The sequence below is a fragment of the Triticum aestivum genome, chromosome 3A (genome assembly GCF_018294505.1).
Source record: "Triticum aestivum cultivar Chinese Spring chromosome 3A, IWGSC CS RefSeq v2.1, whole genome shotgun sequence".
NCBI classification, from domain to species: Eukaryota; Viridiplantae; Streptophyta; class Magnoliopsida; order Poales; family Poaceae; genus Triticum; species Triticum aestivum.
In genome coordinates this window covers 691,781,064-691,797,592 of record NC_057800.1, presented here as the reverse complement: position 1 = coordinate 691,797,592, position 16,529 = coordinate 691,781,064, and the positions used below count along the sequence as shown (strand labels likewise).

The 16,529-nt window shown below is 45.5% G+C and overlaps 1 protein-coding gene across 1 annotated transcript; it reads left to right on the top strand.

The window, feature by feature from the left end:
• Positions 1–10,262: 10,262 nt before the first annotated feature.
• On the top strand, positions 10,263–11,042 carry LOC123057162 (F-box protein At5g07610-like). The gene has a single exon (XM_044480274.1). It carries the CDS (start codon positions 10,263–10,265, stop codon positions 11,040–11,042), a length of 780 nt encoding a protein of 259 aa, XP_044336209.1.
• The last annotated feature ends 5,487 nt before the right edge of the window (positions 11,043–16,529 follow it).

Genomic DNA, 16,529 nt, shown 5'->3' with positions numbered 1-16,529 from the left:
CAAAGATATACATGACCAGGATCATATGTTTGCATGGAGTTCCGAGGAGTATCGTATCAGATAGAGGAACCCAGTTTACCTCAAAGTTCTGGAAGCAGTTGCATGAGACTTTGGGTACTAGGCTAGAATTTAGTACAGCTTTTCATCCGCAGACAGATGGACAGACCGAGAGAGTCAATCAGATTTTGAAGGATATGCTGAGAGCTTGTGCGCTAGATTATGGATCTAGTTGGGACGATAATTTGCCATATGCAGAGTTCTCTTACAATAATAGCTATCAGACCAGTTTGAAGATGGCCCCTTTCGAAGCTTTGTACGGAAGGAGGTGCAGGACACTGTTGTCGTGGGACAAAGTTGGAGACCGTAAATTGTTTGGACCAGATCTGAATAAAGAGTCTGAACAGAAGGTGAAGTTGATTCGTGATAGGCTCAAGGTAGCCCAGTCCAGGCAGAAGAGCTACGCAGATTCTAAACGCAAGGAGACAGATTACAAAGTCGGAGACAGAGCTTATCTTCGAGTATCCCCACTTCGAGGGATTAAGCGCTTTGGAGTTAAGGGGAAGTTAGCGCCACGATTTGTAGGGCCATATCGAGTTTTGGAGCATATGGGAGAAGTGGCCTACAAGTTGGAATTACCAGAAGGATTGACAGGAGTTCATGATGTGTTCCACGTTTCTCAGTTGAAGAAGTGTCACGCGGAGATGGCTGACATACCTTTGAGAGACACGGTGCCATTGGAAGCAATTCAGTTGGATAACAATTTAACCTATGAGGAAAAACCCGTCAAGATTCTTGAGTTTGCCAGCCGAGTTACTCGCCGCAAGGTTATCAAGTTTTGCAAAGTTCAGTGGAGCCACCACACGGAGGATGAAGCCACCTGGGAGCGAGAGGAAGATTTGCTCAAGGACCACCCTCACCTATTTTCTAGCCAACCCGAATCTCGAGGGCGAGATTCATCTTAAGGGGGGTAGGTTTGTAACATCCCAAATTTTCAATTTGGAATTTATACATTAGGTCATCATGCATATCATATTTTGTTTTGCTTTTGGTTTTGATCCTAGAAAATCCTAAGCAACTCAAGGACCCACGGAGAGAGTTGGGGATTTCGTTATTTACATATTTGAGTTTACTCAAATTATGTAAACAGGATCATTTGATTTTATTTATTTTATCATCAATTATTTCTATTACAAAAATATTTGAGAGGGAATAAAATGACTTTTCCAAAATATAGAAATATTGAGGATTTAATAAAAAGATCAAATAAGATTTATTTCGGAGTTTTTTTGGTATTTTTATTTGAATTTAGGAAAAATGCGCATTTTTCAAAGTTGTAGTTTTGGCCCAAATAAATGTTCACTTTATCGGGCTTGATTTTAGAAACCCGGGAAAATTTATTTCGTGATTTTTGGAGTCCGTTTAGTATTTCTTTTTATATTTCTTCCGAGCGTAATTATTTTAAAAAAATGAAACTGACTATGGGCCGTACCCGAGCGGGACTCCGCCCGGGGCGCCTTTATATAGCGCCGCACCCGAGCCCCAGGCCCATAGCCGCGCCTGCGCCAAAACCCTAGCCCATAGCCGCCGCCGTCGCCGGACCCGCCGCCGACTCGCCGGAGTTGCACGCCGCCCGAGGTTCGCCGCCGCCTCGACTTCCGTGCCGATTTTTTTAGAAAAATTCTGTTCATCGTTTTTTTTCTTTTTCGTCGGATTTTCCGCGGTTATTTTCTCATCGCGATTTCTGATCCGATTTTCGTTTTAGTATAACTTTTCGCTCGTTTATCGGAATCAGGCGATTCAAGCGCCTGGAGTTTCGTCTCGAAACCCTCTTTCCGAATAATCAACTTAAACAAGTTTTTGCTACTGTAAAATTTGCCCTAGATCCAGATTACTAGAACGAAGTTGTTTTCTTTCGCCGTTTGACTTCTTTTGCTTCGTTCGATTTGATTCTTTTTGCAAACCAGGGTTCTTAAGTTGAACTTTCTGGTTAGATCTTCTACTTGAGTTTTACCTGTGCATTAGATGAGTACTTATTGTATGCTTGATGTTTGTCTGCGATAGAATACCCGGAGTGCGCCGCCTGTTACTTCGAATCTCTAGGTTTCGCGGATCATCAGCAAGGCAAGTAACACTTTGATCATACATTTTTCTACAACCCAGTTTTATTGCATTAGATCAATCCTCACACATTGCATGATTAGGATCTAATTAAATTGTGGGATGGGAAGTAGATGAGGTAGTACCTATTACCTGTTTATTATCAAACCTTTGGGAGTTACTTCTACGTTTGCTTATTATGCCATGCTATGCTAGTAGACGTGGATTGGGTGAGTGATATCCATGACAGATGTGAGATTGTTAATTAAGGGTTTATCTAAGGTGGCAACCTAAACACACATCTGGGTGGATTGAGGCACCTGGGTATTCCAGGACTTGCCTGTTTTTCTTTTGGACCGTCACCCAGGCTCAAAGGGATCATGAGATTATTCATACTAGAAACTTCCGTGTGCAGCCACAAGCCATTATGGGCTCTGGCATAGTTGAGTAAGTTGTGCGAACTCTTACAGGGTAGAGTAGAAGATGTAGGGGAAAGTAGGTGTACCGGTCTATCCATCGTAAGGTGCTAGCACTTCTGAAAGACTGTGTCTCGGTCATCCATTTCTCAAACACCATGTAGTGCGAGAAATCAAACGGAGGCGATCGAGTCTTGTGGGGAAAAGTGCGCAAACCTCTGCAGAGTGTAATAAACTAATCATGGTTAGCCGTGTCCCCGGTTATGGACATCTTGAGTATCTAGTACCTGGATTATCATGTGAATCTCAACATGTTACTCTAAAATTAATTTTGTTGGGTTTAATGATTTTTAATTGGGATTGAGAATGCTGTCAACCATTCTCAATGTTTAACAACCACCATGATAGTAATTAAATTTATTCCTTTGAAGTAGGGAAAAATTGGCTTTACGCAAAGACGGTAACCATAGAGCTTTCCACCAGCCAAATATGCATATAGTATAGCTGTTGCATTCCATTATTCTCTATGTGTTACCTTGGCAGCATATTCCATGTGCTGACCCGTTTTCGGGCTGCAACGTTAATGTTGTAGACTTTTCAGACAACGATTAAGGAGTTTTAGGTCGTGGTTCTATACTCAGTGATGCCGTTGGAGTTGATGGACTCACTTATCTTCCAAGCCTTCCGCTGTTATCGTCATTAGATGGCCTTAAGCCATATTTATTGTAATAAGTTCTCTTTTGAGACACTCGATGTAATAAGTGTGTGATTGCTACTCTGCTATAAATCCTTCAAGTATTGTGTGGTGTCAGCATTACTGATCCAGGGATGACACCGAAGCACAGAGATCAGACTGTTTGAGGTCTGGTCGCTACACAATATCATCATGATGAACTAACCACTAACCATGATCTGAATTTTAACATCTGTCTATCTATCTACTTCACAAAACATCTATCTACATATCATATCGACAGATGTGACGCCACAAACCCTATAAATTCCACCGATTAAAATTTTTGGAACTTCGCATCTCATGTGGCATTTCAACAATATCTCAAATTGTAGGATAGAATGCATATATTCTACATTATTCAAAACATAAAGTAAAACAACTTAGATGATACTGCATTGATTAATTTTTTGGTCAAAACTAAACTGTACCTACCTATCCATACATTGATGTACCTAGAAATTTATCTACTTATCTATCCATTTCATTCAACTATCCAAATTTTAACATTTCTCTATCTATCTACTAAAATTGCACTAAACATACAAAATAATTGCACTACACTAATTTTGTCTATCTAGCTAACACAACAGCGGCATGAGCTACAACTCCGGCGAGTGACCGGGGGGCAAGGGAGCTCACCGAGGGGAAGTAGCACCGAAGCTGCTCGAGGACAGCAGGGGCGGGGGAGGTGGCGACGTCGGAGGGGGACGGGACGAGGCAAGGGCGGGGCCTGGCAGACGATGGTCGGGGCCGGGCGGACGATTGTCGGCATGGTGGCGGAGGAGGCCGGTCAGAGCCGGGCCAGGAGAAGGGGGCGTCGGGGCAGGGCCCCCCTTAGGGAGGGCGTCGACGGAGGGGGCAGAGCAACGGCCAGAGATCAGGCCGGGGACTCCGGCGGGGGGGCGATGGCAGCGCGGCACGGGTGGGTGGAGATGGCGGCGGCCGGTGGCGGGGGCGGCGGCTAGGGTAGCGTCGACGGCGCGGAGAGGGTGGCAGCGGCGGTTGGGTGTCGAGGAGAGGGAGTTGGATCGGGTGCGAGGAGAGAAACGAGTGGAGGAGGAGGGCCGGGGAGTGGATAAGGGGGGCGGTATGCCGACGGCATGGCCGTCGGCATAGGCCTGGTCCCACGTGCCACGTGTCAATCTAAGCCGTCGGCATAGATACTTTGCATTTTTTTTATTATGGCATATGTGTGACTCTCAGCACACTGTAAAAAATAGTCCCACCTCGCCCAAAGACAAGCAACATGAGCTGTTTAAATAGTTGGCTAATCCATACGACGTGAGCCCTCGAGGGTGGTGTGGTGGCATGTCCGAAGAGGCGGCACGCGTCTCCGCGGTGTGCCCCCCTCACGGACGGTGCCGCCGCCGGCACCTGGAGGTGGAAAACGAACGCGTGGGGTCTACACGGAGGGGATCTTGCTGTTGGTCTGGCCCGGGTGTTGCTCCAAAGTGTTCCTATGGGCTGTCCTAACACAACCGGGTGAATACGTCCACTGGTCAAAGCCCGTCTGTGCAAAGTCAAAGGGGTAGATCCCGTGGTCAAACGCTATAGGGTTAGGCGGGACGGGGCCCTGGGGGAGGGGTAGCAATGCCACCAGAGCGTCGCACCGGGCCCACATACATGCGGGGTGGTGTGGTGGCATGTCCGAAGAGGCAGCACGCGTCTCCGGGGTGTGCCCCCCCCCCTCACGGACGGCGCCTGGAGTGGGGAACGGACGCGTCGGGTCTACACGGAGGGGATCTTGTCGTGGGTCTGGCCCGGATGTTGCTCCAAAGTGTTCCTATGGGCTGACCTAACACAACCGGGTGAATACGTCCACTGGTCAAAGCCCGTCGGTGCAAAGTCAAAGGGGTAGATCCCGTGGTCAAACACTACAGGGTTAGGCGGGACGGGGGCCCTAGGGGGTAGCAATGCCACCGGAGCGTCGCACCGGGACCTCATACAAGCCGCGTGCCGGGTGCCTACGCCTGCCACCATGCTTCTACAACCTTAGGAGGGCCACCGCAACACCTGGCGGCATTGCTAACCCCTAGGTACCCCGTCCCATCTAACCCTGACACAGACGACCGTCGGGTCTATCCCTTTGACTTTCGCTGGACATAGTTTGACCGGTGGACCTTTTCACCTTGTTGTCATAGCCCAGCCATAGCTACACCCCCCCCAACACAGTCCCGGCACAACCCACCCCAAGATTCCCTCTGCGCCGGCCCAACATGGTCGTTTTCCCCCCTCCGGGGCACGGCGGCATCGGCGCCCGTGAGGGGGGAGGGGGGCACACCCCGGAGCCGCGTGCCAGCGCCTGCCACCACGCTTCCACAACCGTAGGAGGGCCCACCGCAACACCTGGCGACATTGCTACCCCCCACAGGTACCCCGTCCCGTCTAACCTCTCCGTGACACGACGGAAGAAGGCCCGTGTGGGGGGCAATAGATATATGTTTTCTGTATATTTAAGTTAATGAAATTAGTATTGGAGAAAAATAAAAAGTAAAAAGAGAAAATAAATAAAATATTAAAATATTATTAGAAATCTATGCCTACGGCAAAGCCGTCGGCATAGCTGCGGCCACGGAACGGTAGAGCACTAGTGCAGAACCGGGCAATAGCACCGGTTCGTAAGGCCCTTTAGTGCCGGTTTAGTAACCGGCACTAAAGTGTGGGCACTAAAGCCCCCCCCCCTTTAGTACCGGTTCAGCATGAACCGGTGCTAAAGGGAAACCACGTGGCACGAGCCAGCTCCGGGGGCCGGGAGCCCTTTAGTACCGGTTGGTAACACCAACCGGTACTAAATGTTTGTGGGTTTTTGTTTTATTTTTTATATTTCAATTAAATTTGTGTTATCAAATTAATTTAGGATTGTTTTACATTATAATGAGTTGTAGTCGTCATCATCATCATCATCATCATCATCATCGCATATTAATAAATAAATAAACTCTAGCTAGCTAAAAATCATCATAGTCGTCATTAATTACCACTATTTAATCATCATATATAGTCATTACCGCTAGCTATCTAATCATCACCAACACTGGCTAGCTTAAAGAAGAAACCTTCACTTTGTAACAGAAGCAAAGATATCATCGAGTTCAACATAATCATCACCAACATCGAAGTTCAGGATAATACGGACATGAGAGAGGACAAGTACTAATTAAGAGCATGAACTAGCTACTCCTGCTGCTCCTTCTCAGGTAGAATAGCATAGAACATGTATAGCTCTCATGATTCATCATACTGGAGCATGCAGATGAATCTATCTCCTAATCTTGGGTTGCGCTTCAGCTTGCTGCCCCCTAGTACTTCTCTGCGATCGTTAACAATTTTGCTCCAATCTTTCACTATTAAGCATTCTTCGCTTTCAGAAATCCTGAATGCACTCATGTGCAATGTAGGAAATCTTGGTCGTAAGCTAACCATTGACATGTGACCTTTTGTCTCGATCCACTGAGGCACAACTGTCATCGGAAGTCCCTGTTGAAGAACATCGTATAGTAATTAATGTACTAAGCAATGAAAGTTTAGCTTCAAAAATAATGTATGCAAAAGATGCACTAATAAGGACAAATAGTTAAAATCTTACAATTTTTCGATTATAGATGTGACCGTAGTTCAATACGATCACCATTGATCGCACGTTTTGAGTACTAACATTTCTAAGTTCAGGGAAAAAATTTGTCTTGACAGTATTAAGATCCTCAAGCCATGAAACATAATGACTTATCTCCTCGCAGTTTAGTTGAGCCCCGGGGCAGTAGTATGTCCTATCCACCAAGCGCCGGACATGTTTGCTTGAACCGAAATAAGCTGACAATACAAATTAGTTGTCAACTATTTTTTAATAAACTGTATCAAAGACATAAACATATGCATGCATGGTTGAGAAAAACTCACATAATGGTAGAACTGCAGGCGTTTGCACATCAACCCAGATGTCTATATTACCTTCAATATCATCTTCCGGACGAATATCAAAGGTGATAACCGTATCAGGCTCCAATGCATAAGTCTTACATAGTGCTTGCCAAGTTTTGCATTCAAAACGGGTGTATGTGTCTCCATTATATAATTTGACATTGAGAGTATAACCATGCTCCGTCTTCAAGTAAACTCTCTTTACCTCCATATCATCTATAGCACTAAAATCTATCTTATCCAAGACAAAAATTCTTGCATGGCAGGGGATGCGCTAGTAGAATAGTGAAAATTTAAAATTATAAGTTGAAGCAAATGAAGCATAAGTCATGCTTTAAAATTATAAGTTGAAGCAAATGAAGCATACGTTTTGCATTCAAATAATAATTGCTGTTCTGACTTACTGTATCCACTTCGAATGTCTCATTCAGCTTGATGCTGAAGCGCCTACCATCAACAAGGAAATTTCTGTCGCACAGGCCGCGCTGGTCTTCACAGTGTTTGCACATAATGAAATCTTTTTCGTCGTCAGATGACATTTCCTATATATTCATATAGGTGAAACATTAAATACCTAAATAAACTAGTTTGACAATTTTCTTACTAAAAATAAACTAGTTATATTAATTATTCTACTAGTTTAAATCTCATATACCTAAATAAACTAGTTCGACAATTTTCTTACTAAAAATAAACTAGTTATATTAATTATTCAACTAGTTCAAATCTCATATACCTAAATAAACTAATTCAACAATTTTCTTACTAAAAATAAACTAGTTCTATTAATTATTCAACTAGTTCAAATCTCACATACCTAGCTAATTAATATCTAATTAAATTTTCTAATAAACAGAAAACATAAAACAGAAAATAAGTAAAAAAAATGTGTGTGTGTATGTGTGTGTGTGTACGTGTGTGTGTATGTGTGTGTATATATGTGTATGTATGTGTGTATATATGTGTGTGTCTGTGTACGTATACGTATGTACACTGCAGTGCGCAGCCTCGTATGGGGCGGCGGCGTACGTAAGGGCCGGGTGCGCGCGCGGCGCGGGTACGCGAGAGCGAGAGAGTGTATACGTACGTATGGGCCGGACCGCGGCGCGATGACGACGGACGGCGGGCGACGACGGGCGGCGGGCGACGGGCGGCGGGCGACGGGCGGACGACGGGCGACGGGCGACGGGCGCGGCGGGCGGCGACGACGGGCGCGTCGCGAGAGGTTGAAGATGAAAGAAATGGGAAGATCTAACTGAATTTTCGTAAGTGTTGTATATATAGGAGAGGCCTTTAGTACCGGTTGGAGCCACCAACCGGTACTAAAGGCCAACTTTGACCAGGCCAAGAGGCGGGAAGAGCAGGCCTTTAGTACCGGTTGGTGGCTCCAACCGGTACTAAAGGGTGGTCTATAGTATCGGTTGGAGTCAGCAACCGGTACTAAAGGCCTCGCGCTGCCACCCCAAAGTTTAGTCCCATCTCGCCGGGCGAAGGGCAGACGCACTGGTTTATAAACCCAGCCGCGGCTACCTCTTTGAACTCCTCTATATATAGCAGGCTTGTGGGCCTAAATTCTGTGCGCTGCCCTGTGAGTCTGCTGGGCCTTTAAGTCCTGTAATTGCACGCCCGTGGCTTAGCAAGCCCACAGGGCAGCGCCCCAATTTTTTTATAGTTTTTTTTCTTTTCTGCTTTATTTTCTTCTATTTATTTCTGCGTAGTTTTTTGTATAGTTTTTTCTTTTCTGTTATATTTATTTTCTTCTGTTTATTTGTGAGTAGTTTTTCATCTAGTTTGCCAAAATTCAACATTTTCAGAGTTCATTTTGTAGTGATTTTCAATTTCACGGTCATTTTGTAAACGATTGAAAAATAGCAAATATATTTTTTTTTCTTTTCTGCTTTATTTTTTCTACTATTTATTTCTGAGTAGTTTTTTCTTTTCTGCTATATTTATTTTCTTCTATTTATTTCTAAGTAGTTTTTTTATATAGTTTTTTTTCAGCTATAGTTTTTTTCTTTTCTGCTATTTTTTCTTTTCTGCTTTTTTTTCTGCAAAACTTGATGGTCAAAGTCTGGAGTTATAACCAAAGTTTTAAAAAAAGAAATGCCGACGTGCAATTAGTTTTTGTCTTAACAGAAGAAGTCTGGAGTTGTAATAAGTTATTAAAAATAAAAAAAAGTGCAATGCTCGTTAATTTGCTTCAAGCTTTTCGGAATAGTGTAAACTGCACTGCACATAGCTTCGTGCAGTCTACCATATATTCCTGAAGGCTTGAAGCTAAGCAACGTGAGCACTGAGCCTCTTCTTCATCGTCTCTGCACTCAGGGCTTATAAACCGCTCCTAGTCCCTCTCTCTTCGCGAGGTGGGACTAAAAACAGATTGCCATAACCTCATTAGTACCGGTTCGTGGTATGAACCGGCACCAAATGGTGATGGTGGGGCCATAGCCTGACCGCAGGCTGACACAGCCTCTTTAGTACCGGTTCATGGCATGAACCGGTACTACAAGTTCGCCACGAACCGGTACTATTGATCGCCGCCACGAACCGGCACTAATGTACACATTAGTGCCGGCTCTAATTCAAACCGGCACTAATGTGCTTCATGTTTGACCCTTTTTCTACTAGTGGAGCCCTGGATCGATGACGTGGCGTAGTGCGGGGATCGATGACGTGGCAAAAACCATGGGCCAGGCCTATCCTGATGGCCTAGCCGTCGGCATAGAAATGCCACCCCACGGGACCGGCAAACGACGCGGATCGATGATGTGGCGGCGCCGCAGATCGATGACGTCGGCATAGCTATGCCGACGGCCATTGTTAGCCCGTCGGCGTAGCCTGACGCCGTCAAACTGCCGTCGCCGCCCGGGTAGACGGGCCCACGCGATATGCCGACGACCGCCGTAGGTATATTCTAAGCAACGCCGACGGCTGATCTATGCCGACGGCCCCTTTCTACGTCGACGGCTTTAGCTGGGCCGTCGGGGTATGCCCATCTATGCCGACGGGGCCGTCGGCATAGATTTGGCCGTCGGCAACACAAGTTTTTCTTGTAGTGACCGGTGGACAAGTCTCAAACTTCCGGTTGGCCGGCGATGGCGTCAGGCACAGGGAACTGCAAGAAGAAGAAAGACACGGAGAGTAGCCCGGTGTCCGAGCTTTCCGACGATTTCCTCGTCGAGATCTTCTCTCGCGTGCCCTACAGGTCCACATGCTGCTTCAAGTGCGTCTCCGGGCGCTGGCGCGACCTCGTCTCCCACCCGGACCACCGCAAGAAGCTGCCCCAGTCGACCCTTGCCGGCATCTTCTACCAAATCCGCAACAAGAATACAGGTTACCAAAGCCTATCGGGGAACTGGTGCGCTAGCATGGACACCTCCCTCTCGTTCATGCTGCCCAAAGACGATAGATTTGCGATGCACTTGTTAGACGGCTGCAATGGCCTCCTCCTCCTTTGCCGACGCAGGACACGCCTTGGTCCCAACAATATAGCAGACTACGTGGTGTGCAATCCCGTCACTGAAAGGTGGGTGGTTGTGCGTGCCACCAACTGCTCCAGCAACGTCTCGATCGCTCGCCTGGGGTTCGACCCGGCCGTCTCCTCCCACTTCCATGTGTTCCAGTTTGCGCCTGCTGATTTTGTGGGTGCGAATAGGCCGACGATTGCTGGTGCTACTACAGACATCAAATCAGTGGGGATCTACTCATCCAAAGCTGCAGTTTGGGCACGTCGAGTTGGCTGGAAGAGTCCAATATCGGTACGCCGCACTTCAGAAAGCGTGTTTTTCAGGGGGATGCTGTATCTGTCTACGAATGCTGGTTTGGTTATAGGTGTTGGCGTGGAGGGAAACGTAGGGTCATCCGTGCCCCTATGACACATTCTGATGGTGATGTTCATAATGTTTATCTATCACAAGGACAATTGCACTTCGCAAATAAGGGTACTTCTGAACTATCAATATGGGCTCTTGATGGTTCTAATGGTGAAAACTGGACCTTGAAGCACAATGTCACCCACTTGCAACTATTGGGAATAGAGTTCTCATCGGTTGTGTGGAATTACGATGTTTTCTTCCACCCAGAAAAAAGTGTGATATTTATAGTATTGAATTATTACTCGTCCCTAGTCACGAGTCACCAATCAAGTACAAAGCTAATGTCATACACAGTGGATTCTAATAGGAGCGCCGTTTTATATGTGATCTTGGACCAAACTGTAGAGCTCCTTATCTTTCATATGTTCCTTTCTTCTCAGACTCATGCGCATATCGGCACTAGTACTCTTACCTGGGTAGTTCAGCTTCACAATTATGTATCTGTTGAACATAAGGATCGACTTGCGTGAACCTTTCATGAAGTTTTGAGAGTTTTTGCATGTGCCTGACAGCCAGAGTAGATCTCCTTGTGCTTGTTTAGTTATCTAGATAAGCACCATCCAATTATTGTAGTACCCTAATACTTAACCATCGATACTATCATTGATTAGTTGAAACCATTCGTGATGATTTTAATCTACCTAGATTCAGGGCCGGTCCTAAGATTTTGGGGGCCCGGGGCGAAACGACAATCCGGGGCCCTTTGGGGCCCTTAGTATAAATGCCTATTAATAATCATCGTATGTACATATAATTTGTATCAAAGAAAGTGCATCCAAAATGATTGTGCATATCACATAATGTATTACATATAGCTTCAAATATTTCTCCTAACATTCTGAGATGCAAAATCACTAGCTTCGTGCTCTTTCAGTCTTTCATTAATATGCCTCCACTCACAAAACCCATCATTCCCCATTGCACTCTTGCATTTATCAGAATTGGAAAGCTTACAGCGAAAACGAAACACTTTCTTTGTGTGTTTTGAAAAAACTAACCATTTCCTATCACGCACCTCTCCATTGCTCATCTTTCTGGAGTAATAATGGCTATACGAAAAATGTCTTGAATTTTCATCCAAAGGATATTTATTGTTTTCTTTTTCCATTTTAGGCTCCTTTTCCACTAATATGTCCCCGCTTTGTTATCAAGATTACCCCAATTGCTCGGGTCATAAATATCCACACTAACTTGTTCCTCATCAACACTAGTAGATTCTACCGCATATGAATTAAATATGGGCTCATGATCACTCACATTGCTATCATCCATGTTGACGTCAACATTGCCTTCTGTAGGAGTATGACCATCATCTTCTTGATTGCCATTAGTTTGGTCACCCGCAAGAACTATCGCCAACTCGTCTGGATTTTTTGGCGTGCTCGTATCGCTCTTATAATATTTAAAAAGAGACCCGCTCAATGCTTCTTTCTCTTAATCTGCCTCCTTCTTTTTTCCTTTTATGACTTCTGGATGTATACTTTCTACCTGAACTCGACATGACCCTGCTGAAATTGAAAAGAACAATTAGTTTTTAAAATTACCGCAAAACTAATTAAAACATTAGATTAAGTGCAGAAGACCATCTAATATAATGAGAATTTGCTAGGGCATGGAATAATACCGTCTCTATATAATCTAATCTGGCAAAGTGGACGCGATGATTTGAGCGCCCTAAAAACAATGTCGTGTTAATCTGTCAATCTGTCAATCGATCGAGAAATTGGGAATCAGGATGAGAAAAGAAAGAAATAGGACGAAGATCATGCGAGGGAAGAGAGGAAGAGGGCGCAACCAGATGTACCTGCCGCAGTCCTGGCGTCGTTCGTGAGGAGGCAGAGACGCAGTCACAGAGTCAGTGAGATTAGACGAACACGTACAGCGGAAGAGGAGAAAAGGCAGGGAACGGCCGATCCAATCCAAAGTTACAGAAAATCAATGGAACGATTCCTTTTCTCTGCGGTCTCCACGTGACCATGTACGTGCGAATATGGGCCAGGCCCACCAAATCTGTTTACTTTTCTATGCTAGCTAGCACGCAGAAGCTGAGCGAGGCGCCGAGATTTGATCAAAATAAAAAACAAAAGAGCCAGGCTCGAAGACCTGTACGTATTAACGTACGTATACCTGGGAGGGGGCCCCAGACTTTCGGGGGCCCGGGGCGGCCGCCCCGTTCGCCCCCCCCCCCCCCCCCCCTTAGGACCGGCCCTGTCTAGATTCTAATCTACTTTTGAGTAATTTATCCTTATTGCGACTTCTGGATTCAAATATTGTGCTTTGTCATTTGTACACGAATATTAATCTCCTTTTGCTTTCTTATTATACCTTAAGTTTCAATCACATTTTGTTATTGAGCAATATGCCTGGAAGCTTTTGTCTTTCTCTTGTAAATAGCGTAATAGTCGGTACTGTATTCCTTCTCTACATGAGTAGCCAATCGAAGTTCAAACTGGATTCATGTCGTTTCTAGATAGGATTTTTTTTTATGCATTAGTGTATTACATGATACATTTATTTCATACTAGATCTTCACATTTCTAGTGTATGGTGGCTTCCAAGTTTGGTGTCTCTAGAACATGTACAGACCGTGCTGGCCGTTAAATAAATAGCATTCCTGCTAAAGTAGTCGGCAGTTTTGTGAGTGTTATCCTATAGATTGGTGTTTCAGCCGGCTCCAGGAAAAAATTCCTCATTCCCCTCTCTAGTCGCTCAGCGTGTGATCGAGGGGAACCCTAGTCACCGCCGTTGGCCCCGCTCCTGCTCTCCCCCTCCCTCGCCGTTGCCTGAGGGCATAGGCAGGTGAAGCCCAGTCGGCAGCAGGATCTGTTCTCCTGGGGTAGCCTGGCGGTGGTCTTGGCAGTCAAACTAGGGAAGCGACGCTCGACAACGTGGGTTGTTGCATGGCGGCACGCCAGCAGAGAGCTGCAATGGCGGATGAAGGCCGAGTGACGGGCGTTGTGGTGTTGGTGCACGTCTCATCAGCTAGTTTCGGTGACGACGCTCACTCTCAAACACACGGTGCTGGTCATGAGTGACCTCGGTTGCGAGCATCTGCCCCCTACCATGATGATCGATTGGTGAGGGATGGTGGCACAGTTGTGGTGGTGGACCTCAACCTCCTTTTCTCAGGGGCTTGGTGCGTCAGCCGATGGCGGCACCTATTAGGTGGTATCGGTGGCTCAATGCGGGTTGCTCCGATGGATGTCAAGTGGTGGTGTGAAGGCCTATTTGGGGAGGGAGGCAGGAGGCCTCCCGATCTTGATGTTATGGTGTCTTTGGTCCACATTGGTGTGTTGCGGTGGCTAGGGTGTGGTCAACAGTTTTCGGTGACCTCCCCCTGCTTCAATACCTCACACATTCGGAAACAGCCAAAGAACACAAGAAAGGACATGCATCTTTCGTACAATAGCGCAAAACACCCAAACAGAAGAAAATAACACCTAGGTCCCTAGGGTCCCTGGTGGAATAAGTCCACTACTGTCGCTATGATGAACACGGGGCAAAGAAGCTTGTTGCAATAATCCCCGTAGTTGAGAGCTCTTCATCGCCCTATAGCATTTTGTGTCAATGCAGAAGCAGTTCGTCGTCGACGAGGCCTTTATCCGCGTGTCATGTCAAACTAGGAAATACCGTTATGCTTCTCGTTCTTAGAACCAACTCGATCAGCCTAATGCCTTGAAGGAGAACCACCAAATTTGCCTTCTTGATCTGGCGACCCTGCCCCATTCCACCTATCCTCTTTCCACTTTTAACATCGTCATCGTGCAACAAAGCAACCAGCACAAGCACTGGTAGAAAAAGGGCCTGTTGTCCCGGTTCGTAAGGGCCTTTAGTCCCGGTTTCTGAACCGGGACTAAAGTGTCGGTACTAATGCCCTGTCCCTTTAGTTCCGGTTAAATCCAGAACCGGGACAGATGGGCCTCCACGTGGCCTATGCGCGGAGCCCAGGCAGGAGACCCTTTGGTCCCGGTTGGTGGCACCAACCGGGACCAATAGGCATCCACGCGTCAGCATTTCTGTGGCTGGGTTTTTTGTTTTTTTTTTGAAAGGGGGGGGGTTTGGGGGTTTTGGGGGGTTAATTTAGGTGTTTCATATATTGTGTTAGCTAGCTATAATTAATAGAGAGAAGTGTCCTCTCTTATGTCCGTGCTTGGTCGATGCTACGTACTATACATACGTATAGAGAGGACTAGACACGCTAGCTAGCTAGTAAGCAAATGAAGGAAACAGAAGATCGTCATGAACATATATGCATACAAAGAGAAGTGATATCGACCACCTCTCCTTCTCCGAGAGATTGGTCGAACAACAAGTTCTCGTATATCTATCCGACACTACCGGCTACATATATACAATAATTATCTCTTACAAATATAATCATACGGACTCATGGTCCACATAGTATTCTCCGTCTTCAGCGATCACGTGGTCAAGAAAGAATGCCGCCAATTCCTCTTGAATTGCTCGCATGCGAGCTGGTGCTAGGAGTTCATCCTGCTTCCGAAACATCTAATTTGAAGAAGGGGGTCAATACATATATATATATGAATGAATGAAACTCAACACAAATGATGGTAATAAAATAAAATTATGAATGTTGTTATTTACGTACTTCATATTGTTCGTCAGAGTACCTGCCCCGCTCACAGGTCGTGTGGCGGATGGACTCACAGATGTAGTATCCACAGAAATCATTCCCTTGTTCCTGCCACAACCACTTTACAAGAAATAGAGGTCAATCAAACTGATAAGCAAGAATGCTAAATGGTATTGATGAAACTAGCGCTTGAATCACTAGGAGATGCGCGGAACATGCTACTATAGTACTTACTTTCGGGTGTCTAAATTCCAGCTCCTTCGGCAGTCCCGGAACTTTTCTGGTGAATTTTCTCCAAACCCTGCCGGACAAAGAAAACAATTACTTGATATCAGGAAATGAACAAAGTTGCTGATATGATGGATAATGATTGATTTAACTTACTTCTTGAGGATTTCAGTCATGTCCGCATACTCCTGGGGATCTTTTCGTTTAGAGTTCAAGGCGGTTACTACTCCCTGCTCAAGCCTAATTTCTAGGAGAATATAGTGGAAACTGCACATGCATGCATAACTCATCAATTACATTACTATAACCTGGACTAATATATAAGGGAAACCGAATATGCACAAGACAGTAACACTCACTTGAAGTTGTAAGGAAAGAGTATTATATCTTTGTTTTCATTTTTTTTGAATGATCGTAGCAAGTTGGCCTCGGTATCTCCTGGACGATGTTCAACCTCAGTTGCATCTATGAGATATGTGTTAACGAACCCAATATCACCGATTTGTCTTTTCTTCAATTCGGCGATCTTCAATCTGCATAATATAGTGAGGATAATTATAAATACATGCAATGAAAGAGATGAGCTATATAGAGAGACTTAATGACAGAAGTAGTAGTACTTACAGATAGTAGCAGGTGATCGTTGTTTTATCGAGGGCCAA

What these genes read in the sequence shown, in the direction of transcription:
- LOC123057162 (XM_044480274.1), top strand. Translation starts at nt 10,263, where the DNA reads ATGGCGTCAGGCACAGGGAACTGCAAGAAGAAGAAAGACACGGAGAGT.